Consider the following 27,835-nt stretch of genomic DNA (forward strand, 5'->3'; position numbering starts at 1 on the left):
TGACATTTATATATTACTCCAAATAAAAACAGCAAAATTATATTCTGTTTAGGCTCACATGAAATATTCACTAAGACAAACACATTCTGGAATAAAACACACCTTAACAAATTCTAAAAGTAGGAATTACATAAAGTGTGTTTTCAAAATATGATGGAACTGAACTAGAAATCAAATACAGAAAGATAGCTGGGAAATTCCCACACATTTAGAGATACATATCTAAATAAAGCATGGTTCAAAGAAGACATCTCAAGAAGATTTTTTTATATATTTTAACTAAATGAAAGCAGAACTACTCAAAATTTACAGGACACAGTGAAAGCAGGGCTAAGAGGAAAATTTATAGCACCAAAGTGAATATTTGAGAAAATAAAACAAACACATGGTTACCAAAGGGGAAAGGTGGTGGTGCGGGGATAAATTAAGAATTTGGGATTAACATATACATACTAGTATACACAAAATAGATAATCAACAAGTACCTACTGTATAGCACAAGGAACTATACTCAATATTGTGTAATAACCTATATGGGAAAAGAATCTGAAAAAGGATGAATATATGTGTGTGTATATATATATATATAACTGAACCACTTTGCTGTACACCTGAAACTAACACAACATAATATGCTGTAAATCAACTATACCTCAATTTAAAATAAAACTTAAAAAAAAAGAGTTTTAAAACCAATAATCTAATATTACACTTTGGGAAACTAGAGAAAGAAGAGCAATTTAATATTAAAGCAAGAAGAATAAAGGAAAGAGTAAAAAATTAGAGCAAAAGTAAAAAAAGTAAAAAATAGAGAAAATCAACAAAACCAAAATATTGTTCTTTAAAAAGATTAATAAAATTGATAAACCTCTAGCCAGGCTAATCAAGAGCAAAAGAGAGAAAACACAAATTACCAATGTCAGAAACAAAGGAGGATCATCATGCTACTCCCATGAATATTAAAAGGATCATTAAGGAATACTATGAAAAATTCTATGTCCACAAGTTTTATAACCTATAAGAAATGGCCTGAGTCCTTGAAAGACACAAACTACTAAAACTCACACAAAGAAAAGTAGATAATCTGAATAGGTGTTGGGAGGTGGAGATATTGAATAATATCCTTTGAACTGAGAGGGAACTTTAGGACCAAAAAATGAAGCAGGCATCTCCAGAAAGTGTAATTATGAAGTTTACTGTAGTTATCTTACACAAAGGCAGGACTGGGTGGACAATGATTCAGAGGCATTTGCAGCTGCACTCCAAGAGGATGAAAGGGGTGCCTAGAGATATAAAAGGGCCAAAGGTAAGAATAGAATCTGCCTACCAAGTGAGAAGCATGTCCGTACCAAGAGGAACAAGGGTTTCCCCCCACCCCGGGGGCCTCATGACCATTAAGCATCTGTATCAGCAAAAGGCATTCTTCTAGTTTTCATAAGGGCATAAGGGTAGAAGTTGATTGGGGACTTATCTGGTTTGGGCATATTCCTTGTGAGTAGGCTAAAGCTCAGTCCCACAGAAAGAGGAAGAATTAGGACTTCAGGCCTAAGATGGAGCTAACAAAATGGAATCTGTGTGGTTCAGTCACACGGTAGGACTATACCTATTAAAGAAACTGAATGAATTAATAACCTTTAAAAAAATAAAAGAAAGCAACAGGCCCAGATGGGTTCATCAGTGAACTCCACTAAACATTTAAGGAAAAGAAAATACCAATTATCTATAATCTCTTCCAGAAAATAGAAGCGGAGGCAACACTTTCTAACTCATGCTATGAGGCTAACATTAGCCTAATACCAAAACCAGACAAAGACATCACAAGAAAGGAAAACAATAGACCAATGATTCTCATGAGCATACCTGCAAAAATCTTCAACAAAATATTAACAAATAAAATTTTTAAACTGTATAAAAATAATTCTACACTACAACTCAACGTGATTTATTCTAGGTATGCAAGGCTAGTTCAGTATTTGAAAATCAATTAATGTAATGAATTATACCACCAGTCGAAAGAAGGATATTGTCAATAGATGCAGGAAAAACATTTGAAAAAATCCAGTGCTCATTCATAACAAAAATGAAACCAACTCTTGCTAAATCTGAGTTCCCTTACTGAGTTTATGATTAACCTCTCCATCAAAAACATTATTCCCTTTCTTGTCCCCTCTGACCTCAATTTGGTGCTAACTGAAAACTAATCAACCAGAGTCAAATGACTAAAATTGCTATTGTTGATGACATCATTAATGTACTAAAATTGCTACTATAGATATCATCATTAACGTACAAACTCAGGTTGTTTCTCCAGGGCAAGATGAGCTAACAGACCCCTGAGCCATGGATCACGTGGCCTGAGAATCATAAACTAGAGACATCCTTTCTCCTGAAACAAAGATTAAGAAATGTCACGAGATGATGATTAATCCAGCCTCTATGTTCTTCCCCCTTATAAAAAAAACTCTAATTCAAAGACCAAGTTGGAGTAAATCTGAGACACGTCTCCCACTTCCTTGCTTGCCGCCCTACAAATAAGCCCTAACTTGGCTTCAAACAACCACTGTCAGAGTTTGGCTTTCTGCGCCGTGGGCACACGAGCCCTTGCTCAATAACAAAAACTCTCAATAAACTAGGAATAAAGAGGAACTTCTTCAACTTGATAAAGAATAGCTACAGGGGCTTCCCTGGTGGCGCAGTGGTTGAGAGTCCACCTGCCGATGCAGGGGACACGGGTTCGTGCCCCGGTCCGGGAAGATCCCACATGCCACGGAGCGGCTAGGCTCGTGAGCCATGGCTGCTGAGTCTGTGCTTCCGGAGCCTGTGCTCCGCAACAGGAGAGGCCACAACAGTGAGAGGCCCGCGTACAGCAAAAAAAAAAAAAAGAATAGCTACAAAAATGCTTCAACATCACACTTAATGGTGAGAATACATGCTTGTCCCCTAAGATCAGAAACAAGGGAATGATGTCCCCTCTCATCACTCCTATTCAACATTGTATTAGATGACGTAGCTAATGTAATATGAAAATTAAAAAGAAATAAATGATATATAGATTGGGAAAAAAGAAATAAAAATGTCTATGTTCATAGAAGACATGATTCTCTATGTAGAAAATTCCAAAGAACTGACAAAAACAACCTCCTAAAACTAATAAGCAATTTTAGTAAGGTTTCAGGATACAGGACAATTGCTGTCAATTGCTTTACTATGTACCAGAAATAAACAAATGAAATTTAAATTTAAAAACACAATATCATCTATAATAGCACCAAAAAATGAGATGCATGGATATAATTCTAACAACATATGTACAAGATCTATATGCAGAAAATTTCCATGGGTTAGTAATGGGACAGGGAGGGAGGAGAGTGAGTGTAACTACAAAGGTACAGCACAAAAAAGATCTCTGAAATAATAGAACAGTTTCTTATTTTGATTGTAGTGGTGTTTACATGAGTGTCCACATATGATAAAATTGCATTATTTAGGGCAGACTCAACTACAAACACACACACATACAAATGAGTACATGTAAAGTGAGTGAAATCTGAAACTGTGAGTAGTACAATGTTGATCTCTTGGTTAATATTGTACTATAGTTATATAAGATATTATAATTGGAGAAAACTGGGTGAAGGGAACACAGAACCTCTCTGTACTATTTTTGCAACTTGCTGCAAATATACAATTATTTCAAAATAAGAAGTTTTCTAAAAAGTGAAATAACAACAAACAAAGCCTGAGAGAATTCATCCCAATAAACCTACAGTAAAATAAAGAATAAAGAATATTCTTAGGAAGGAGAAAATGAATCCAAACAGAATTACAGAAAGAGATAAGGATCAGAAGAAAGAATAAACATATAATGGTAAAAATATATTAATATAAACTGAATATTGAGATTATAAACTATATTAGCAATACATTATGGAGTTTAAAGTGAATCTAGAAATAAAACACATGGTATCAATTATGCAAAAGGCAAGAGGGATGGTAAATGGAGATAAACGTTAAGTTACTGTCATTATCAAAGAAGTGACAAAAGAAATACTGTTTTAGACTGAAATAAGTGAAGCTTCTATGTTGAAACCTCTAAGTTAAACCCTCAAACAAAAGGGAAAAAATACATATTAACTTCACATAGAGAAAATAGGATAATCAAAAGTTTAAATCGAAAGCAAGGGAAATTAAAAAGAAATATAAAAATTAGAGTGAAATAAAAAACATTAAGATAGTAGATATAAACCCAGATATATCAGTAAACTATATTAAATGTAAATATACCAAGTACAAGACCAAGATTGTCAGACTAATTTTTTAAAGTATATGTTTACAAAAAAGAACATAGAGAAATTGACAGTAAAAAAATAGAAAAATACACACCATGCAAAAACTAACCAAAGAAAGCTGGTATAGCTATATAAATATCAACAATGTATATTTTAAAACAAGATACATTACTAAAGAGAAAGGGGATATTTCATACTGATAAAGGAATAAATAAATATATATAACAATTCCAAATCTGTATGCATCCAACAATTTAGCTTCAAAACATATAAATTGTTAGCATTAAAAAGAGAAGTATCCCTCTACTTCACTTCACTGTGCAGCAGAAACTAACAACATTGTAAACAACTATACCCCAATTAAAAAAAAGAGAGAGAAAGAGAGGTAGTCAGATCTATAATCATAGTGGAATATTTTAACACTCCTCAGTACTACCTGGAACAAATACAAATAGAAGCCAGTAATAATTTAAAAATCCAAACAACACAATTAACAAACCTGGTCTAATTTACATATATAACATGCACCCAATAACAGATGAGTAAAAATTCAGTTTTTGTGCACATTTACCAAAATTGTCCATATTCAGAATCATAAAACAAGTCTTAACAAATGAAAAAAGAACTAAAATCATATAGACTATAATCTCTCCACAGTAGTATTTCATTGTTTACTAACAATAAAAAGATAAATAGAAAACCTCCAACTGCTTGGAAATTAAGTCATTTATAAATAACACAAGAAATCATGGAGAAATTATAACAGATTTTAGCTTCACATTAATAAGGATAAGACATACCTACAATCTCCAAATACAGCTAAAACAGTATAATTTACAGGAAAAATTTTAGCCTTAAATTCATTTGTTATAATGAAGAAACATTAAATTAATTACATGAGATTCCATCTCAAGAATCTAGTTAAAAGATAGTTAATCAGACACAACAAAAGTTGCAAAGAGTAGTCATCAATGAACTAGAGTAACATACGTTGTTCAACTGAGGAAGTCAACAAATCCATCAAAATGATAAATCTATCAAAATCACAAAAATGATAAATATGCAGATTGATCATGAAAAATGATAACTCAAAAATCACCAATATCAAGAATGAAGAACAGATCTTCTCTATCCATTCATCAGTTGATGGACATGCTTTCATGTCTTGGCTATTGTAAATAGCGCTGCTATGAACATTGGGGTGCATGTATCTTTTTGAATCGAGTTTTCAGCTTTTCTGGGTATATGCCCAGAGTGGAATTGCTAGATCATATAATAGCTCTGTTTTTACTTTTTTAAGGAACCTCCATACTGATTTTTCATAGTGGCTGCACCAATTTACAGTCCCACCAACAGTGTAGGAGGGTTTGCTTTTCTCCATACCCTCTGCAGCATTTATTATTTGTAGACTTTTTGATGATGGCATTCTGACCAGTGTGAGGTGATACCTCATTGTGGTTTTGACTTGCTTTTCTCTAATAATTAGCGATGCTGAGCATCTTTTCATGTGCCTGTTGGCCATCTATAAAGAACATGTGGTGCATGTATATATATATATATATATATATATATATACACACACACACACAATGGGATATTACTCAGCTATAAAAAAGAATGAAATTAGAACATTCTTTAACACCATACACAAAAATAAACTAAAAATGGATTAAAGACCTAATTTAAGACTGATACTATAAAACTCTCAGAGGAAAACAGAAGAACAGCCTTTGACACAAATCGTAGCAATATCTTTTTCGATCCATCTCCTAGAGTAATGGAAATAAAACAAAAGTAAACAAATGGGACGTAATTAAACTCAAAAACTTTGGCACAGCAAAGGAAATCATAAACAAAATGAAAAGACAACCCACAGAATGGGAGAAAATATTTGCAAATGAATCAACTGACAAGGGATTACTCTCCAAAATCTACAAACAGCTCATGCAGTTCAATACCAAAAAAACCACAAACAACCCAATGCAAAAATGGGCAGAAGACCTAAATAGACATTTCTCCAAAGAAGACATACAGATGACCAAGAGGCACATGAAAAGATGCTCAACATCACTAATTATCAGAGAAATGCAAATCAAAACCACGAGATATCACCTCACACTGGTCAGAATGGCCATCATCAAAAAGTCTACAAACAACAAATGCTGGAAACGGTGTGGAGAAAAGTGAAAACCATGGTTCGAAAGGATACATGCACCCCCAATGTTCACTGCAGCACTGTTTACAAAAGCCAAGACTTGGAAGCAACCTAAATGTCCATCGACAAGAATGGAAAAAGAAGATGTGGTACATATATACAATGGAATTAAAAAGAATGAAATAATGCCATTTGCAGCAACATGGATGGACTGGAGATTATCATACTACGTGAAGTAAGTCAGACAGAGAAAGAAAAATATCATATGATATCACTTATATGTGGAATCTAAAAAAAATGATATAAATGAACTTATTTACAAAACAGACTAACAGACTTAAAAAACAAATTTATGGGTTACCAAAGGGGAAAGGGAAGAGGGGAGGGATAAATTAGGAGTATGGGATTAATGAATATACACTACTATATATAAAACAGATAAGCAATACGGATTTACTGTATAACTCAGGGAACAATATTCAATATCTTATAATAACCTATAATGGAAAATAATCTGAAATATATAACTGAATCACTTTGCTTTATACCTGAAACTAACACAATATTCTAAATCAGCTATACCTCAATTTAAAAGAGAGAAAAAAAATGAATGAAAAACAGGAAATTACTATAGACACTACTGTTAAGGCCAATAAATTTAAAAGTTTTGATGAACAGGATAAATTTCTATCAAAACATAACTTACCAAAACTGACTCAAGGAAAAAAAGAATATCTGAATATTCCTAAACCTATTAAAGAAATGAATATGCCATTTAAAATCTTCCCACAGAGAAAAACCCAGGCCCCGATTGCTTTACTGATGAAGTTTTTTTCAAATTTTAAGAAAGAAATAATACCAATCTTTCACAAGTATTTGTAGAGTATAGAAAAGAGGAAACATTCCCTCATTCCCCTCCATTTTATAAGGTCAAAATAACTATGACTTAAGAACCTAGCAGGGAATTCAAAAGAAAGGAAACTTACATGCAAAGCTCTTTTTAACATAAATATAAAACTCTTAACCAACTTATTAGCAAAATATTAGCAAATTCAGCACATATATTAATGCTAATACATCACAAAAGTTGTATTTATTCTGGGAATACAAGGGTCATTTAACACGCAAAAATCAAGTGATGTTATTTACCACATTAATAGATAAAAAAGAAAAAAATAATATGATCATCACAAAAGATGCATAAGAACTATGTGATAAAATTTAACACCATTCATAATTTTAAAATATATATGCTTATAACAAATTAGGAGCACAAGAAACTTTCTTAAACTAATGAAGAATATCTATTTAAAAACGTGCAGCAAACATACACTTAAAGGTGAAATAATAAAAATATTTTCCCTAAGATCAGTAAGTAGACAAGAAAAGCATTGTTTGTCCTTGGACATTTTATTCAATATTGTACTGGAAGTCTATGATGGACAGATTCCAAGGTAGTCCCCACAATCACCACCTCCTGATATCCTTGCCCTTGCATAATCCCCTTCCCCTTCTGTGTGCACAGGACCTGTGATTTGCTTATAACCAACGGAATATAGCAAGGGTCATAAGATGCCACTTTCATTACTAAATCACATGTGATTGTAACATTCATCTTGTGAGAAGACTCTCTCCCTTATTGACTCTGAAGAAGGAAGCTGCCAGGTTGTCAGATGTCCTATGGAGAAAGGCATATTGGAAGCAATTGACAGTGGTCTCTGGTCAACAGCCAGTAAAAACTAAGGCTCTCGATGCATCAACTTGTTAGGGAACAGAATGCTGCCAACAACCAAATAAGTTTTGAAAATGGATCCTTTCCCAATCAAGCCTCAGATGAGGTCACAGCCCTGGCAGTCACCTTAACTGTAGTTTGTGAGATCCTGAAACAGAAACTCATCTAAGCCACACCTGGTTTCCTGACCTACAAACTCTGAGATAAGAAATGCATGTTGTTTTAAGCCACTAAGTTTGTGTAATTTTGTCACACAGCAATAAATAACTAATACAACAGGCAGGGGAAGGGGAAGCTGCGACGAAGTGAGAGAGTAGCATTGACACATATACACTACCAAATGTAAAATGGAAGGCTAGTGGGAAGCCACTGCATAGCACAGGGAGATCAGCTCGATGTTTTGTGACGACCTAGAGGGGTGGGATAGGGAGGGTGGGAGTGAGGCTCAAGAGGGAAGGGATACGGGGATATATGTATACATATAGCTGACTCACTTTGTTGTACAACAGCAACTAACAACACTGTAAAGCAATTATACTCCAATAAAGATGTAAAAAAAATTAATAATAATAAATAAATAAATGCTTCAGTACTCCAACAGTGCAAAAAAAAAAAACTAATAGAAGGTCCTAACCCCAGTGCAATAATAAAAAGAAATAAATATAAAGACATAAAACTAAAGAAGGAAATAAAACTGTCATTATTTGAAGATGGCATGACTGTGTACATAGGAAAATCTACAATAGATAAGCAATTTGAATTTAAGTAAAGTCATTGGACACAAAGTCAACATATAAAAATAAATTATATTTTCATATTCCAACAAAAATATTAAAAATAATATACTGTAATATAATTATCATTGCGTACAATTTACAATATATTATCCTTTTATCATTATGTACAATTTTCAATAGCATTTAAAATTATCAAATATTTATGACTAAACATAAAAATATAGAAGACCTCTACCGAGAAATCCATAAATGTCATTTAGAGAAATCAAAGAATACCTAAGTAAGTGGTGGGATATATACCATGTTTGATTCCCTGACTGTGTGTGATTCAGGCAATGAATCAATATGTCATCATTGTTAATGACAATCAATCGATATTGCCATTCCCCATCATCATGGGGAATGTCAGTTCTCCCCAAATTGATCTACAGATTCAAGATATTTCTAATCAAAATCTCAGATGTGTTTGTGGAATTTGACAAGTTATTTCTAAAATTTACAAAATTTTAAAAGTTTTTAAATTAAAGAATTAAATTTTTAAAATTAAAGAATCAAATTAAAGAATATCCATTAAATTGAATACTACATAACAATGAAAATAATAAACTATGGCTACATGCAACATGAATGAAACTTACAAATATAATGTTGAGCAAAAGAAGCCAAATAGGGACTTCCCTGATGGCACAGTGGTTAAGAATCCACCTGCCAATGCAGGGGACACAGGTTCGAGCCCTGGTCCGGGAAGATCCCACATGCCGGGGAGCAACTAAGCCCGTGTGCCACAACTACTGAGCCTGTGCTCTAGAGCCCACGAGCCACAACTACTGAAGCCCACGTGCCTAGAGCCCATGCTCCGCAACAAGAGAAGCCACTTCAGTGAGAAGCCCACGCACAGCAATGAAGAGTAGCCCCCGCTCGCCACAACTAGAGAAAGCCCACGCAGAGCAACAAAGACCCAATGCAGCCTAATTAATTAATTAATTAAATTTATTTTTAAAAAAAGAAGCCAAATACAAGTAAGTAGATATGTACAATTCCATTCCTATAACTGTGAAAAACAACAGGCAAAACTAATCTATAATGTTTGAAATCAGAATAGTGTTACACTTGGGGGTTAGGTAGTGATTAGAAGGTAACACAGAGGGATTTCTGTGGCTTTAGCAATTTTCTGTTTCTTGAATTGTGCATTTGTTACATGAATGTAAAATTATTTCAAGGCATACACTTTAATATTTACACAGTTTCTTGGCAGTTTGGTAACATTTGCACACACACCAAAAAAAGAATAAGGAAACTTTTTATGTACTAATAAGGAATGATCTTGAGAACATGTAAAGGGAAAAAAACAAGGTACAAAACTGTTTGTATAATGTGCTACAACTTATGTAACAGAAATATATGATACTTTCATATTTGTCTATAAATACATAAAGAAGAAAATTATGTTACATATAATATTTGCTTATATGTGTACAGAATGAATCTCTAGAAAGACACAAGAAATTAATAACACTGCTTGGCTCTGCGGATAGACAGAGTGTCCAGGGGACAGGAGGGGAAGAAAGATCCTTCACTGTACATACAACTTTTATCTTTTGACTGTCAAACCAGGCAAATATGCTAATTACTTAAGAAAATTTTAAAAGAAAAGTAATTCAGATTATCTTTATAAAGCAATAAAATATTTTAAATTTGGGTTATAAATAGTGTCCCCCAAAGCCAACTCTGATGGGTCAAGTTTGCTAGAGATTTCAGAAATAAGGTTCTTAATAACATATTCCTTCCTGGCGGTTTAGCTAATATTCCTTAGAAGTATTCTGACAATATTAATTAGCAGAACACCACTGACAGAAAAAATAAACTCTGATATAATTAGTACAAATACTTTATGATCTGTATATTATAGCCTATCTGTTGAATTTTACTTGAAAACCATATAAAACAATTCTAGGCTTTCCCCAACATTACATGATTTATGATCAGTGATAGCAAGGACTGTTAATATGCCTGAAATGTAAATGCTTGATTTTATTCATTTTTCAGATCATGTACCACAGAAATCAAAAGTTTTTCTTCCATATTTAAGTTTATAAACTCTGATATGAGAGGAACCCAAAGATCATCCACCAGAAGCAGCTGGAATATCTAAACCTACTTCTCAACAATCTAAGCCTGGTTGCTACCTTCAAAGACTATAAAACCAAAGACTGAAGTTGCCCTAATTAAAAAAACCTAAAATTTACAAACTATATAAACTAAATATGTATATGGCATAAGCACAAGGATACATAAACAAAGAATATTGCCCAACATTCCAGTTCTACAAGGATTAAGTTACAACCCACTGCAGTCACCCACTGACAGGGCCCCCAGAGGGGAATTCAGGACAGAGAAAAACAGGATGGAACATTCTGTGTTTTAGATATATGGTCCCTAGACAGTTAAGATTCATATCTAAGGAAGAATTTGAATGACCCCAGATTCTTGCATCTTCCCATACATAGAAAAGCACTTAAATCATTAACTTGAGATGTCTGTTCCTTGTGATTAGCAGTAATCTTTTATGCTTGCTACTTGTATTTCCCAGCCAAAAAATTTATATACTGGCTCCTCCCCTGTGGTTTTGGAGCAGTTCCTCAGAGCTATCTGAGAGGCTAGCTCCCAGCTATAGTCCTCAGTAAGACCCTCAATAAAACTTCACTCCCAACTCTCATATTGTGTGTCTTTCTTCCAGTTGACAAGTATATAGAAATGTATACAGTTAAATGGCCGATTTAAGAGGGCTTAGAGTTCCCAAAGACACTTGGTTAAATTCTCCTTCATTGACTTAAGCCTTGCATTCATGATACATTTAAAGATATTTTCCGCTCCACAATAAATTGTGATATTAATTATTATTCTCAAGTTCAAGATAATTAATTTAACTTTCACAAAAAGATAAATATCACATTTTTGTAAGCATGAAAACAGGCAATGTCAGACAGCACTGTCTTTTAATTTCATGTAAAAGAATAAAATTAGAACACTCCCTAACACCATACACAAAAATAAACTCCAAATGGATTAAAGACCTAAATGTAAGACCAGACACTATAAAGCTCTTAGAGGAAAACATAAGCAGAACACTCTTTGATATAAATCGCAGCAAGATCTTTTTTGAACCATCTCCTAAAGTAATGAAAATAAAAACAAAAATAAACAAATGGGACCTAATTAAACTTAAAAGCTTTTGCACAGCAAAGGAAACCATTAAAAAAATGAAAAGACAACCCTCAAAATTGGAGAAAATATTTGCAAACGAAGCAACTGACAAGGGATTAATCTCCAAAGTCTACAAACAGCTCATGCAGCTCAATATCAAAAAAACAAATAGCCCAAAGAAAAAATGGGCGGAAGACCTAGATAGACATACAGATGGCCAAGAGGCACATGAAAAGATGCTCAACATCACTAATTGTTAGAAAAATGCAAATCAAAACTACAATGAGGTATCACCTCACACTGGTCAGAATGGCCATTATCAAAAAAACCTACAAACAATAAACGCTGGAGAGTGTGTAGAGAAAAGGGAACTCCCCTATACTGTTGGTGGGAATGCAAATTGGCACAGCCACTATGGAGAACAGTACAGAGATTCCTCAAAAAACTAAAAACAGAACTACATTTGACTCAGTAATCCCACTCCTGGGCATATACCCAGAGAAAACCATAATTCAAAAAGATACATGCACCCCAATGTTCATTACAGCACTATTTACAATAGCTAGGACATGAAAGCAACCTAAATGTCCATCAACAGAAGAATGAATAAAGAAGATGTGCTACATATATACAGTGGAATATTACTCAGCCATAAAAGGAATGAAATAGTGCCATTTGCAGAGATGTGGACAGACCCAGAGACTGTCATACAGAGTGAAATAAGTCAGAAGGAGAAAAACAAACACCGTATAATATCACTTACATGTGGAATCTAGAAAAATGGTATAGATGAACTTATTTGCAAAGAAGAAATAGAGACACAGATGTAGAGAACAAACTTATGGATACCAAGGTGGGTGGGTGGGATGAAGTAGGAGATTGGGATTGACATATATACACTACTATGTATAAAATAGGTAACTAATGAGAACCTACTGTATAGCACAGGGAACTCTACTCAATGCTCTGTGGTGACCTAAATGGGAAAGAAATCTAAAAAAGAGGGGATATATGTATACGTAAGACTGATTCACTTTCCTGTACAGCAGAAACTAACAAAACATTGTAAAGCAACTATACTCCAATAAAAATTAATTTAAAAAAATAGGCAGTGCCTGCAAAGTTCCTAAGATTTAAACTTGTCCAAAATCTGTCAGCTTGGTCTTTTACGTTCCTACCAGTTAAATATACCTCAAATGAGTTAATAAAATTATAACTGGAAATCATCACCATCAATCATTTCTTCTCCCCAAAATGGCTATAAAAGAGGCCAGAACATTTCCTTCAACATTCCAATTGTGAGGGGAAAAAAACTCATTCTGCCCATCTACACAAAAGGGTAGGGCCAGATCTACTCAAAACATTGACAAACAAAAAATCTTACAAGTAGAGAAAGAGATAAAATCAATATGGCAATATCTGAGGTAGGTAATATTTTTAGTGGTAAAGGTACAAGGAACAGTATAACAACTCTTGACTGATCTTTCAACTTTTCATATCCTGAAATATTTGCTACATTACTTATTTTAAAATTTAAGATAAAATAACCAAAATTAGATATAATATAAAGAAAGAAGTCCTATCTAGTTTTAGCAAATAGCTAAAATATAAATTTCCTCCTCTCAAAAAAATACTGGATTAACAAAAACTTCCATTGATGCTGAATCCCAAAATACTGTGGACATAATACTCATGAATACTACTCAGAATATTGAAGGTTAATGATTCAAATATTACAGTACACATATAAGAAGAAAAAGAAAAAGCTCCAAATAGAAAAAGGAAGAATGTCTATAGCTGCCATCCTTTTTTCTCAACAAACCTATAAAAACAGGTTTACTTCATTAAGCTCTGCCCATACAGTGATGATTCCTTATGAACTATTACCATTCAACAAAATAAAATAAGCACTTTCTTGAGCTCTCAGCAGTGGCTGCCTGTCTCTATCATCTACCTAACTCAGTTTTGACTAGTACTTGCTAATCTGTGTAAATTTACTTCTCAGAGGTTTCTTTTTCTTTCATTAATATCAATTTTTCCTGTGATAGCCCTTCTCAATCACACCAAAAAGTTTGACTGTTTCCCAAATAATAAACAAATATCAGATCATTTAATAGTTAAATAACAGATACAGATAATAAAATACAAATTTTACTTCATCTCAAGGTGGATTATCAGCTAAGTAGATGTCTGTTATATTCTAGCTCTGGTTGAAACCAACACTAGAAACATTAAAATTTGGGACAATTTGTTACAAATAAAATCTAGTAACATTTTCCATATCCATTCATACAATTTTCTTTTTCTAATTATTATTTCATTCTAAAATGGGAGAATTTGAATTCTGATCAATTCACCATCTTTGAAAATATCAATCTTGGATGTGCAATGTTGCGCAACACTTAGTACCAACATTTTTGGATGTCTAAAACCTCTGTCTCATATTTTTTTAAGGTAAAAAATATTTAAGCAAAAGGGTGAAAGTGTAGGAGGTAACTTCCATGATCAAAAGGTGTGGAAATACATTTAGTATTTACTTGACTTTTAAATTTTAGGTCTGGCTTTTCAGCACCTTGACCTAAGGAAAAGAACACATCATTGGTGAAGTCCTAGTTTATAGCAAGGAGAACAAGAATGCTAGGAGTTCCCATTAGAAAAGGACTGAATCTACATCAATTATGAATTTTGTATGAAAATAAACTATTATAAAAGTAAGCATAAATATTATTTCTAGCTATTAATATTATTTTTTTAATTCTTTCAAAAATTAACCTGAAACTTGATCGGGAAATAATTTTCTTACACGTTAAAAAATTGTTTAACTCTTACATTCTTACCGTTCTCTGTTAAATTTAAGAGAATGAAGAACAGCTGGCCTTTTTTGTCTAAGGTTCCACAAATGAAGTGTATCATCTGAACCTGCACTGACCAAAGCACCCTGGAACAAAATGAAGACAAAGTGAGCGATTTACTAATTTATGGGGGTTTTTTTGCGAAGCAAAAACAAGCTAATTTACTGAATTTTTCACTGCTTTTAATGTTATTTGTATTTATATAATGTAGAAATACAAGGAAGGACAATGCACATACTTCAGTCAGGAAGCCTAAGAATGCTAACAGTAGAAGAAGCAGGTAAACTACTGTATATGGATTGGTGAGAATGATTAGTTCAAGGAATATGCATTTATCAATAGAGGGATTATTATTATAAGAATCATTGTGACTATTAAAGATTTCTTATATTTTCTTTGGGAAAAACTAAGTTTAATTTTTTTGTTGTTTTTACTATTTATACATATACCATGTAGCTCTACAGAAAAGCAAATATCCAACCCAGTTTTAAATTGCAATCTGGTCATATAAAAATACACTGTTTGTAAACATTTTCTGTATAGTTAAGAAGTGTATAGTCTTCCTAAAAGAAGTATATAGTCTTCCTTAAAATTTTCTGTATAGTTAAGAAGTATATAGTCTTCCTATATAGTATATTTGACATAATTTAATTTGTTTTCTTACTTCAAAAAGCTTCATCTATGACAAAAGAAAACATCTGTAATAAAAGAAAACATTTCTCCAACTAGAATTCAGTATAACTACAAAAATAATACTAAGATCCTTTTTATACAAAGCCTCCAAATAAAAATGGATCCTACTTCAAATACAATAGGATGGGTTCTACCTATTAGTATGGCAGACACCATATGGGCAGAAAATTAGCTGCCATGTATGACTTCATATACATATTTTAAATTATTTATTTTACTGAGTTAAGTAAGATCATCTTAAACTATTATAAACTATTTATTTTACTGAGTTAAGATCATCTTAAACTATGTCAGAACTTTTGCCATTGAGTTTCCCAGCAAAAAAACATCAATGCTTGCCCTGTCAGAGCCTGAAGCTACTCTAGAGTGTTGAATGTGTTCTGTAAAAGTGAGCTTGCACAATTATGGTAGTCTGGAGATACCTAAAATTCTTTTCATACTTTACAAAGTACTCGGTTACAAGTAACCTTTCACAGTTTATTAAATCAATCACAGATATAAAAATGATAAACCATGTAGATGTTAGGAAGAACTATACTGAAATTCCTAGAATTTACTTCTTCTTTAGGAATTAGAGAGAATATAGGAATCTAAATGCTCTTCCATAACAATTCCTACAACAAACATATGCTCATGTTGCCTAAGATGGTTCTCGATATTATATACCTATGATTTTAGTCTCAAAGAAAAATAACTTTTAAAACAATAATCATAACCAGAGAGTATAACCATTAAAATGTTTTAAAATGTGTACAAATTGCATATTTGTATATAAATATGTTAATACACATATTCAAAGAGGTATACATTGATATATACATTTTAAAATGAACTCATAGATAATTACATTCATGCAATAAAATGTATCCTACACATGCCTTGAGGATTTTTGTGTTTGTCTGCTTTTTTTTGTAAACTGTTCTCAAGTGTTCTACATATTCAAATTAGAAAATTATTAGGACTCCTTGGAAGTACTTGATGAACTACAATTTTTTTTTTTGAGATATAGAATAGTGATCTCATTTCTCAGGAAAGTGGAAACTCATTTGGGATAGGGTGAAGATAGACTATGATATATAAAATTAATAAAACATTGTCTACAGTAAATAGTTATGTGTTATACAAAAGATATAATATGCCAACGGCAATGAAAGTAAAATAAATCAGCAGATGTTCAATAATATCTTAGTGTAATAGCTGAATAAATCTAGGAAGGAAGTCAGTATTAATAATTCTATGATAAAACTAGGAGATAACAGCATTTGAGGGAGGTGAACAGAACCACTGAACAACACCAACAGAAACATAAGACACATGAAAGTAAGCACATTGGCAGGGTGTCTAGGGCTCATTTACAAAAGCAAATCCATAAAAAGCACTACTAATGAAGATCTGTGAAAAGATTAAAAACTGAATAAAAACACAGGTCAAGAGGTCAGAAGCTGGGAAGTTTGGAAAAAGGTACAGAAGTTGAGTATAAGGCAGATCGAGGTGAGCAGTTCAGGACAGACAATGTAAACACTGGAAAGATGTTGAAGGCTTGCTTTTATTTCTTCTTAGTTATGTAACAGCACAGAGGCAAACTTATGGCCTTGAAGACAATTCTCAGAGGACAGGACACACAGAAAATAACCTGGGAACAATTTATGCCTGCCAGTAAACATCCATGCAGAAGGCAAAAGGCTGAGATCTCTCAACTAGGAGCTATAGAGTAACACTGAGACTTCAAAAAGGTTGTCAGTCTAGATACTAAAGACTAGTTATTACGATAAAATATTTTTTTAATGTTTCCCCTGCTCTTCCTTATTTCCCTCTCTCGTTTTGGTACCCCACAGCAAGTATGCCTACAACATGAAATATGCTAGGCTGGTCAACAAGGAGAATCTCACAGCCTTATGAGAAAGATTTTTGAGCTAAGAGAAGTAAAAAGTGGACATTTCCCAGTATCACAAATTTTTCATGCCTCAGGTATCTCTGGTGTAAAGTTATATGAAACATTTCACCCATGTTTATGAGTAAAAGTTCTTAGAATATATATATGCAAATATATAGAGATACTGAATAAAAGATCACCATTCATGCCACAAGAAACAACCAGTGATACCTCTTTTTTTTTTTCTTTCAATACACTGAGTTCAATCTCCTAAGTGCCCAAATTTGGTATGGCATAAACTCTTAAAACATTTTTGCATTGACTGAATCACTTAATATAAAAGAGTTCAAAAGACTCAAGGATCCATTGTAAAAATATGAGTCAAGAAGGCCTTAAGGGACTTCCCTGGTGGTGCAGTGGTTGAGAGTCCGCCTGCCGATGCAGGGGACACGGGTTGTGCCTCGGTCCGGGAAGATCCCACATGCCGCAGAGCGGCTGGGCCCGTGAGCCGTTGCTGCTGAGCCTGTGCGTCCGGAGCCTGTGCTCCGCAACGGGAGAGGCCACAACAGTGAGAGGCCCGCGTACCGCAAAAAAAAAAAAAAAAAGAAGGCCTTAAGTAGCCTTCAACTACTGGAAGATCTGCAAACTTTCTGAGCTTTACAAACTTTGTCTTTAGGGAGTTCCTCATCACCATAGGTCTATAAAAATAGGAGTAGGGTAGGCAGCCAATTGTTATAAAGCTATGCATATGTATACCAACAAATGAATATGGAGATATATACAGACAAAGAAGCCCAAAGCAGATAACTGAAAAGATTATTTAATGGAAGATAAAGACAAAACATGAAAATTAATGCTGGATTAGAAAACAAATTGGTGGGAGGAGAGTGTGTAGAGGGAGAGTTTAATGGTCAGTGTAGCAATCAAAGGATTTTAGTAATTTTTTAAAAACCATTTAAACCATTAAATTAATCTATAAATTATACTACACAATCACAATAACAGGATCTTCTGGTACATACAAAATTTTTCCTTTAAAATTTAATAAACTGACAAATACAGGAGTACAGTCTTTTATGAAAACTGTGACCATGAACAATATTGCATACGTATATATCTTTAAGCATGTAGAAAAATAATATTAAAAAGATTACACAATGTGTGTGTGAGATAGAAATATCTAAGAAAATCCTTACCTCATTGATCAAGAATTGGAGCTGCAGAACAGCTGCACCACTTTCATGTTGACAATAACAATCAACGCCAGGTCTCCCAAGTCTAAAATAATAAAAGTCAAGGATTCTAACATTTTAATTAGCATTAATACTAATGTGTAAAGAAAAAACTAACTTACTTAGCAACTGACATTTGGCTTACTAGTTATCTTTATTTTTGTAAATAAAGAGTTGAAAAATCTTGGTCTTAGTTGATGGAAATTACATTATATAGCATTGCTTGTCAGAAAAATGTCCCTCGTACATAATCAACCCCCCTCAAGAACAGTAATTTTGCATCTACACTCACAGACAAAAGTGTCTTCACAGGAGCTTCAGGATCCAGGTTGGAGATTGTGAAACCCTGGTGCAGTCCAAGAATGAAGACAGCCATTTTGAGGAGACAGGCTTGCACTTAGGCAGCTGACTCACTGACTGTGGTCTCAGCTATAGAAACAGAAATAGCTCTGTACCCCTGAGAACTTAGCTACAGCTCCATTTGGCTCTGGGTCTGTCACCAGTATATGCCACATGTCAAGGGACCCAAAGGAGTCACACTCATTCATGTATCAGGTAACAGGCATAATAAAGAACTTAAAGAACTTGTTCCTGGCTGTAGAACAGGAAGTGACCTTTGAACCAGCTCCAGCCTCACTAGGCTGCGGTGTGGGAACCCCTGAAGGTAAGCCCCTGGAAGTAAGGTACAGTCCGTCAGACTGTGGATTCTGAAGCGGCCTGTAACAGGGCTCCAGCAAGTCCCAGCCACAGTCTAGGAACAATCATGCTGGCAAAGGAACCCTATAGGAAACACGCTTCTCTGTACCCTCTAAGATCCTAAAAGGGGTTTATACTCAGCTCAAGCCCCCTCACTGCCAGTCTTCTAGAATTTCTGCTTGCACAAAGACCAGGCAGGAGACACTCCTGTCTCTGTCCCCTGGAGTTCCTGAAAAGGCCCTGTATGTGACTCCAGCTTCCTCATAACTACAGTCTGCCAGTCTACAGCAGTCCTGAGGGTCCAAGGTCTCAGTAGGAAACACACCTGGCTGCAACCCTGGAGAACTGAAAGGGCCCTACACTGAGTCCTAGCCCCTTCCAACTGGAGACTGTGAACAGTTCTGCTGCCACAGGTACCCAACAGGACACACTCCTGTATGTACTCCCAGAGATCCTGAAAGGGCCTAATACTCCCAACCACAATCCCCAAGCAGTCCTGGCACAGGAACCTGTCAGAAAACATAACTGCACTCCAAGAGATCCTGAAAGGGCCCTATACTCAACTCCAGCCCCTCTGGCCACAGTCAGGGACCAATTCAGCCCATCCAGTGATCTGGAGGGAGACATACCCATCCATGACTGCAGAGCAAATCTTGGCTGTGGAATCTGAAACAGCATTGAGGCTCAGTTCCAGTACCTCTCAGCTACAGTCCAGGGTCAGTCCTGTCCATCCAGGGACCCATCCAGTGACCAGGCAGCAGTCCACCCAAGATCTGGCAGGAGGCACACCCACCATTTACCTGGTAATAGGCTTGCTACCTGGGGACCCACACGTGGACCCCAAAGCAGACCCTTGTCCCAGTCCCACCCTACTGAACAAGGTACTGCAGGTAGTCACATCTACCTGGGGACTGGAAGGGATCCACACCAGCATAAGACCCAGTAGCAAGCCCACAAATCATAGATGCTACTGCAGACCCAGCAAAAGCCTCACAACTGGCTCCAATACAGCACAACTGCAATTATGGAAGTAATCCTATCAGCTCGGGAAACAAACAGAACGTCTTTATCTTCTGAAACCAGTCTGTAAAGACTGGAAGAGGTGCTTGCTTCACAAATGCACAGACACTAATATAAGGCTACATAGACAACAAAGAATTATACAAATATGATGCCACCAAAGGAAAGTAATAGAGCTCCAGCAACTGACCCCAAAGAAATGGAAATTTATGATTTCCCTGACAAAGAATGTAAAATCATCATCTTAAACTGTATGAAATGCAAGAAAACACAGATATACAACTAAGCAAAATCAGGAAAACAATTCACGAACTAAATGCATTTAATAAAGAAATGGAGAAATCAAGATGGTGGAGTAGGACATTGGGCTCACCTCCCCCAATGAATGCATCAAAAACAGATCTATGTGTGGGGCAACTCTAGCTGAAAACAAACTAGAGACTGGCAGAAAGGCTCTTTTACAACCAAGGCTATAAAGAAAGACCCACATGGAGTCAGGTAGGAAGGGAGGAGAGGGGATCAGGCTGGGACCAGTTCTTGTAGCAGGAAACAGACAAGAGGAAGGAGATATCACAGGTTGGGAGATCCTCCCTGGGGACTGAGGGGTTTGAACTACATATTGGGCACCCCAGCCACTGGGTTGGACATCAGGTAGATGAGTCCCCTGAGCAGGTTTAAAAACCAGTGGGATGTACCAGAGAGTTGAAAGAAACTGAGACTCCACTCACACATGCTTGCTTACTCCCAGGAACAAGGTGGAGAAAGTAGGCTGAAAACGCCCCAGGGCTCATGCCAGTTTCCCACTACTGCCCCAGTGCACCCCAGCCTGCATCTGGAGACTGCTGCAGCCCCTCTTGCTCCAGCACACCTCTCCACTAGGGCAAAGGCTGCCACTGCTAAGGAATAACATACTTGGAGGTGATGGAGCTGGTGTGCAACCAGCCCTGAATCTGAACAGGGTGAGGGCGGCCACTGCTGGTGTGTGGGAAGGAAGCAGTTTGGGAGCAGCCTGGGGCTCTGACTCCTGTATGGGAATCAACCCAGCAGGCATCCTGGCCCACGGCAGGCAGTTGCTCCAGCTCCTCTTGCTCCAGAGCTGCTCTCCACTAGGGTGAAGGTACACACATTTGGAGGAAGCAGAGCCAGCTAGGGCCAGGCCCCGCTTCTAAACAGGGCAAGGGAGAATGTTTCTGGTGAGCACATGAAGGCAGCGGATCAGAAATGGCCTGGGGCTCTGACTGGCTTGCTGGGACCATACCAGGGCATAACCCAGCCCCACTGGGGGCCGCTCAAGCCCCTCTTCCTCTTATGTTCCCTTCCACTGGGATGGAGGTGCCAACACCGAGGGCAGGGGAGAGTGCACACTTACAGGGAATGGAACCAGCTCCAATCGACACATGGGACTTCAGCTCCAGCATCTTGGGCCCCAAACCCACTCCCATAGGGTGGTGACAGCCACTGAACATAGAAGAAACCCAGGCTCACACCTGGCTCTGGCTCTAGCCCCTCCACGTCCACCCCTGCCTCCCAGCAAGGTGGTAGCTGCCAGCACACCCAAAGGGAAGATGTGACCTGTGCTCACTTCAGATTAGCAATCCCAAGAAAGCCACTCAGCATGTGAAGACTGCATGGGGATGCTGTCACACAGGACACCCCTGCAAGACTGAAATAGGTAAATGTTTCACCTAATTTTGTAAAGACAAAGAAAGTTAAGTAAAATGAGAAGACAAAGGAATTTGTTTCAAGCAAAAGAACAAGAAACAAAGCCCTGAAAAAACAACTAATGAAACAGAGATAAATAATTTGCCAGATAAAGAATTCAAAGCATTAGTAATAAGAATGCTAACTGAACTTGGGAAGAGAATAGATGAACACAGTGAGAATTTTAACAGGGAACTAGAAAATATAAAAAAGAACCAGTTAGAGAAAAAGAATAAAATAACTGGAATGAAAAACATACTAGAAGGATTTAACAGCAGACTAGGTGATGCAGAAGAATGCATAAGCAATCTGTAAGAAAGAATAATGGAAATCACCCAATCATAACAGCAAAAAGAAAAATAAATTTTAAAAGGTAAGGATAGGGCTTACCTATCCTTTGGCGCAGTGGTTGAGAGTCCGCCTGCAGATGCAGGGGACGTGGGTTCATGTCCCGGTCTGGGAGGATCCCACGTGCCACGAAGCGGCTGGGCCCATGAGCCATGGCCGCTGGGCCTGCGCGTCTGGAGCCTGTGCTCCGCAGCGGGAGAGGCCACAGCAGTGAGAGGCCCGCATACCACAAAAAAAAAAAAAAAAAAGGTAAGGATAGTTTAAGGGATCACTGAGGCAACATCAAGCATACTAACATTTGCATTATAGGGGTTCAAAAAGGAGCGATAGAGAAAGGGGTTGAAAATGTGTTTGATGAAATTATGGCTAAAAAATTTTCAAGCCTGAAGAAGGAAACAGACATCCAGATACAGGAAGCACAGAGGGTCCCAAACAAAATGAACTGAAGAGACCCACACCAAGAGATATCATAATTAAAATGGAAAAAGTTAAAGATAGAGAATTCTAAAGGCAGCAAATGAAAAACAAAGAGTCACATACAAGGGAATACCCATAAGGCTATCAGCTTATTATTCTACAGATTTTGCAGGCCAGAAGGGAGTGGCATGATATATTTAAAGTGCTGAAAGGGGAAACCTACAACCTGAGATACTCTGTCCCACAAGATTATCATTCATAAATGAAGGAGAGAAAAAAATTTCTCAGACAAGCAAAAACTAAAAGAGTTCATCAATACTAACTAAATTGACCCTAAAAGAAATGTTAAAGCATCTTCCCTAAATGGAAAAGAAATGGCTACAACAAGTAAGAATTTATAGGAAAGGAAAAATCCCACTAGTAAAGGCAAATATATAGTAAAGACTGTGGATCAACCACTTAAATAAGCTAATGTGAAGATTAAAAGACAAAAATTGCAAAATCAACTATAACTGCAATAAACAGTTAAGGGATAAATATGAAGATGTAAAATATGACATCAAAAACAAAAAACACGGGGGAGGGGAGTAAAAGATGTAGATCTTTTAGAATGTGTTTAAACTTAAATGACTACTGCTTTGGAAGAAGTAGACATAGTTATAGGTCAACATATATAAACTCCATGTTAACCACAAATCAAAACCATACAATAGGCAATAGGTACACAAAAACTAGAGAGAAAGGAACACAAGCATACCACACACACCCATCAAACCACAGGAGAAGAAATTAAAAGAAGAAGAAAAGAACAGAAAAAACAACAAACAAGTAACAAAAAACAAGTAACAAAATGGAAATAAGTACATACCAATCAATGCTCTCTTTATATGTCAATGGATTAAATGCTCAAATCAAAAGACATAAAGTGCTGATTGTATTTAAAAAAAACCCAGGACACATCTATATCCTGGCTATAAGAGACTCACTTCAAAGCTAAAGGCACTCAGACTAAAAGCGAGGGAATAGAAAACGATATTCCATGCAAATGCAAACGACAGGAAAGATGGAGTAGCAATACTCTCATCAGACAAAATCAACCACAGAAGAAAAAGAAGGGCATCATATAATGATAAAGGGATCAATACAAGTAGAGGATATAAGACTCGTTAGCATATATACAGCTAATATAGGAGCACATAAGTAAATGAAGCAAATTTTAACAGACGTAAAGGGAGAAATAGACAATAATACAATAATAGTAGGGTACTTTAACATCTTCTTACATCAATAAACAGATTATCCAGAAAAAAAATTAAGAAACAGTAGTCTTAAATGACACATTAGACCAACTGGACTTAATAGGTATCTAAAGGACTTTACATCACCAAACAGCAGACTACACATTCTTTTCAAGGGCGCATGGAATGTTCTCCAGGACATATTACACGCTATGCCACAAAACATGTTTAAACAAATTTAAAAGGATAAAAAGACATCAAGCATTTTTTCTGAAAAAAAAAAACAAAACTAGAAACTAATACAAAACTAGAGATCAATCACAGAAAGAAAAATAGGTAAAAAAAAAAAATGGAGACTAAACAACATGCAACTAAAAAGCCAATAGATCAATGAAGAAATCGTAAAATACCTCAAGACAAATAAAACTAAAAATGCAACTTTCCAAATCTATGGGACACACACACAAAAAAAGCCGTTTTAAGAGGGAAGTTTACAGTGATATAGGCCTTCATCAAGAAATAAGAAAAATCTCACATGAACAACCTAATGTACCATCTGAAAGAATTAAAAAAAAAAAAAAAGGAACAAAGCCCAAAGTCAGGAGAAGGAAGGAGATAATAAAGATCAGAAAGGAAATAAATAAAATAGTGACCCCCCCCAAAGAAAAACCAGAAAAATCAATAAAACCAAGAACTTATTTTTTGAAAAGATAAACAAAATTGATAAGTTTATAGCTAGGCTCATCAAGAAAAAAAAAAGACAAGATCCAAATTAACAACATAAGAAACAGGAAAATTTATAATTCATATCACAAAGGTACAAAAAAACATAAGAGAATACTACAGTTATATGCCAATAAATTGAACAACCTAGATAAAATAAATAAATTCTTAGAACCATATCCTTCCAAGACTGATTCAGGAAGAGACAGACAATCTGAACAAACTATCACTTGTAGTGAAATTGAATTTATAATTTTTAAAAGCTCCCAGCAAACAAGGCTCCAGGACCAAACCACTTCACCAGGAAATTCTACAAACATAAAAAGAAGAACTAATATCAATACCTGTCCTTCAAAAACTATTCCAAAATAGTCAAGAAGAGGGAACACTTCCAAGTTCACTCTATGAGGCCATTGTTATCCTAATACCTAAACCAAAGACACCGCAAAGAAAAAAAAAGAAAGAAAATTACAAAGGACGGAGACAAGATGGTGTAGAGGGACATGAGCTTACTGCTCTTATGAAAACACCAAAATCACAACTAACTGCTAAACAACTATCGACAAAAAACAAAACAAAATAAACAAAAAAAGCTGGAACCTACCAAAAAAATCGCCTATATCCAAAGACAAAGAAGAAGCCACAATGAGACAGTAAGAGTGGTGCAACTGCTATAAAATCAAATCCCATACCCACCAGGTGGGTGACCCACAAACTGGAAAATAATTATACCACAGAAGTGAAAGTTCTGAGCCCCACATCAGGCTCCCCAGCCTGGGGGTCTGACAATGGTGGCAAGGGGAGGAGGAGCCCCCAGAGAATCTGGCTTTGAAGGCCATCAGGGTTTGATCACAGGAATTCCAGGACTGGGGGAAACACAAACACCACTCTTGGAGGGTGCATGCAAGGTCTCGTGTGCATCAGAACGCATGGAAAAAGCAGTGATCTCATAAAAGACTGTGCCAGACCTATCTTCTGGTATTGGAGGGTCTCCTGTGGAGGTGGGAGAAGGCTGTGCTCATTACAGGGACAAAGACACTGGCGATGGCAGTTCTTGAGAGTACTCATTGGTGTGAGCCCTCCTAGAGACTGTCATTTTCTTAACACCTGGCCCCACCTTACAGCCTGCAGCCTCCAGTGCTGGAATACCCAGGCCAAACAACCAACAAGATGGGAAAACAGCTCCACCCATCAGCAGACAGGGTGCATAAAGTCTTCCTGAACCCACAGCTCTCTAGACACATCCCTTGGCACAGCCCTACCCACCAGAGGGACAAGGCACAGCTCCACGCACCAGTGGGCAAGAACCAGTGTCCTGCACAAGCCTCTTAGACAGCCTCATCCACTAGGGAGCAGACAGCAGAAGCAAGAAAAACTACAGCAGCCAATGTAAAACCCTGCAGCCAATGTAAAGGAAACCACAATCACAGAAAGTTAGACAAAATGATATATGGCAGAAGAATAAGTCCCAGATGAAGGAACAAGATAAAACCCCAGAACAACAAAGCAAGGTGGAGATAGGCAATCTACCCAAAAATGAATTCACAGTAATAACAGTAAAGATGATCCAAGATCTCAGAAAGGGAGTGGAGGCATAGCTCGAGAAGACACAAGAAATGTTTAAAAAAGATCTAGAAGAACTAAAGAATAAACAAACAGAGATGAACAACATGATAACTGAAATGAAAAATACACTAGAAGGAATCAATAACAGAACAACTGAGGCAGAACAGATAAGTGAACTGGAAGACAGAGTGGTGGAAATCACTGCTGCAGAACAGAATAAAGTAAAAAGAATGAAAAGAAACAAGGACAGTCTAAGAGACTTCTGGGACAACATAAAATGCACCAACATTTGCATTATAGGGGTCCCAGAGGGAGAAGAGAGAGAAAAAGGCCGTCAGAAAATATTTAAAGAGATAACAGGTGAAAACTTCCCTGACATGGGAAAGGAAACAGTCACCCAAGCCCAAGAAGCGCAGTGAGTCAGAGGCAGGATAAACCCAAGGAGGAACATGCCGAGACACATAGTAATCAAATTACAAAAATTAAAGACAAAGAAAACATATTAAAAGCATCAAGGGAAAAGCAACAAATAACTTACAAGGAATCCCAAAAGGTTATCAGCTGTTTCTCAGGAGAAGCTCTGCAGGCCAGAAGGGAGTGGCATGATATATTTAAAGTGATGAAAGGAAAGAACCTACAACCAAGAATACTCTACCCAGCAAGGCTCTCATTCAGATTCCACAGAGAAATGAAAGCTTTATAGAAAAGCAAAAGCTAAGAGAATTCAGCACCACCAGAACAGCTCTGCAACAGATGCTTAAGGAACTTCTCTATAGGGAAAAGAAGAGACCAAAACTAGACACAAAAAAATTACGAATGGAAAACCTCTCTGGTAAAGAAAAACACATAGTAAAGGTAGGAAATCATCCACTAACAAATAAGATATCAAAACCAGCATTCGTGAGAAGAGGAAAGCACAAATGCAGGATATTGAAAATGCATTTGAAATCAAAAGACCAGCAACGTAAAACAATATTGTTCCTATATAGACTTATATCAAAACCTCATGGTAAAAAAAAAAAACCTCATGGTAACCCCAAACCGAAAAATCTACGATACACATGCAAAAAAGAAAAAGAAACCCAAACACAATGTTAAAATTAGTCATCAAATCACAAAAGAAGAGAATAAAAGAGTAGGGGAAGAAAAAAGACCTACAAAAACAAATCCTAAACAATTAACAAAATGGCAATAAGAACATACATATCAGTAATTACCTCAAACGTAAACGGATTAAATGCCCCAATGAAAAGACATATACTTGCTGAATGGATACAAAAACAAGACCCATATATATGCTGTCTACAAGAGACAAACTTCAGATCTAGGGACACATACAGACTGAAAGTGAGGGGATGG

The 27,835-nt window shown here is 36.1% G+C and overlaps 2 protein-coding genes across 6 annotated transcripts in view; both read right to left on the reverse strand.

Annotated features, from left to right (window-relative positions):
* Window positions 1-27,835, reverse strand: part of SLC15A2 (solute carrier family 15 member 2) — a 779,020-nt gene that overhangs the window by 701,886 nt on the left and 49,299 nt on the right. The window lies entirely within an intron of this gene.
* The window catches only part of STXBP5L (syntaxin binding protein 5L), a 361,807-nt gene that overhangs the window by 253,291 nt on the left and 80,681 nt on the right, over window positions 1-27,835 (reverse strand). For all 5 annotated transcript variants that reach the window (XM_033403324.2, XM_033403323.2, XM_004278542.4 and 2 more), the window contains exons 4-5: window positions 18,732-18,813; window positions 14,955-15,055 (exon numbers count right to left, since the gene is read on the reverse strand). In XM_033403324.2, the coding sequence (XP_033259215.1) occupies window positions 14,955-15,055; window positions 18,732-18,813 (183 nt within the window). The remainder of the gene's footprint in view (window positions 1-14,954; window positions 15,056-18,731; window positions 18,814-27,835) is intronic.

Source organism: Orcinus orca, chromosome 5 (assembly GCF_937001465.1).
Source record: "Orcinus orca chromosome 5, mOrcOrc1.1, whole genome shotgun sequence".
In the NCBI taxonomy this organism is placed as follows: domain Eukaryota; kingdom Metazoa; phylum Chordata; class Mammalia; order Artiodactyla; family Delphinidae; genus Orcinus; species Orcinus orca.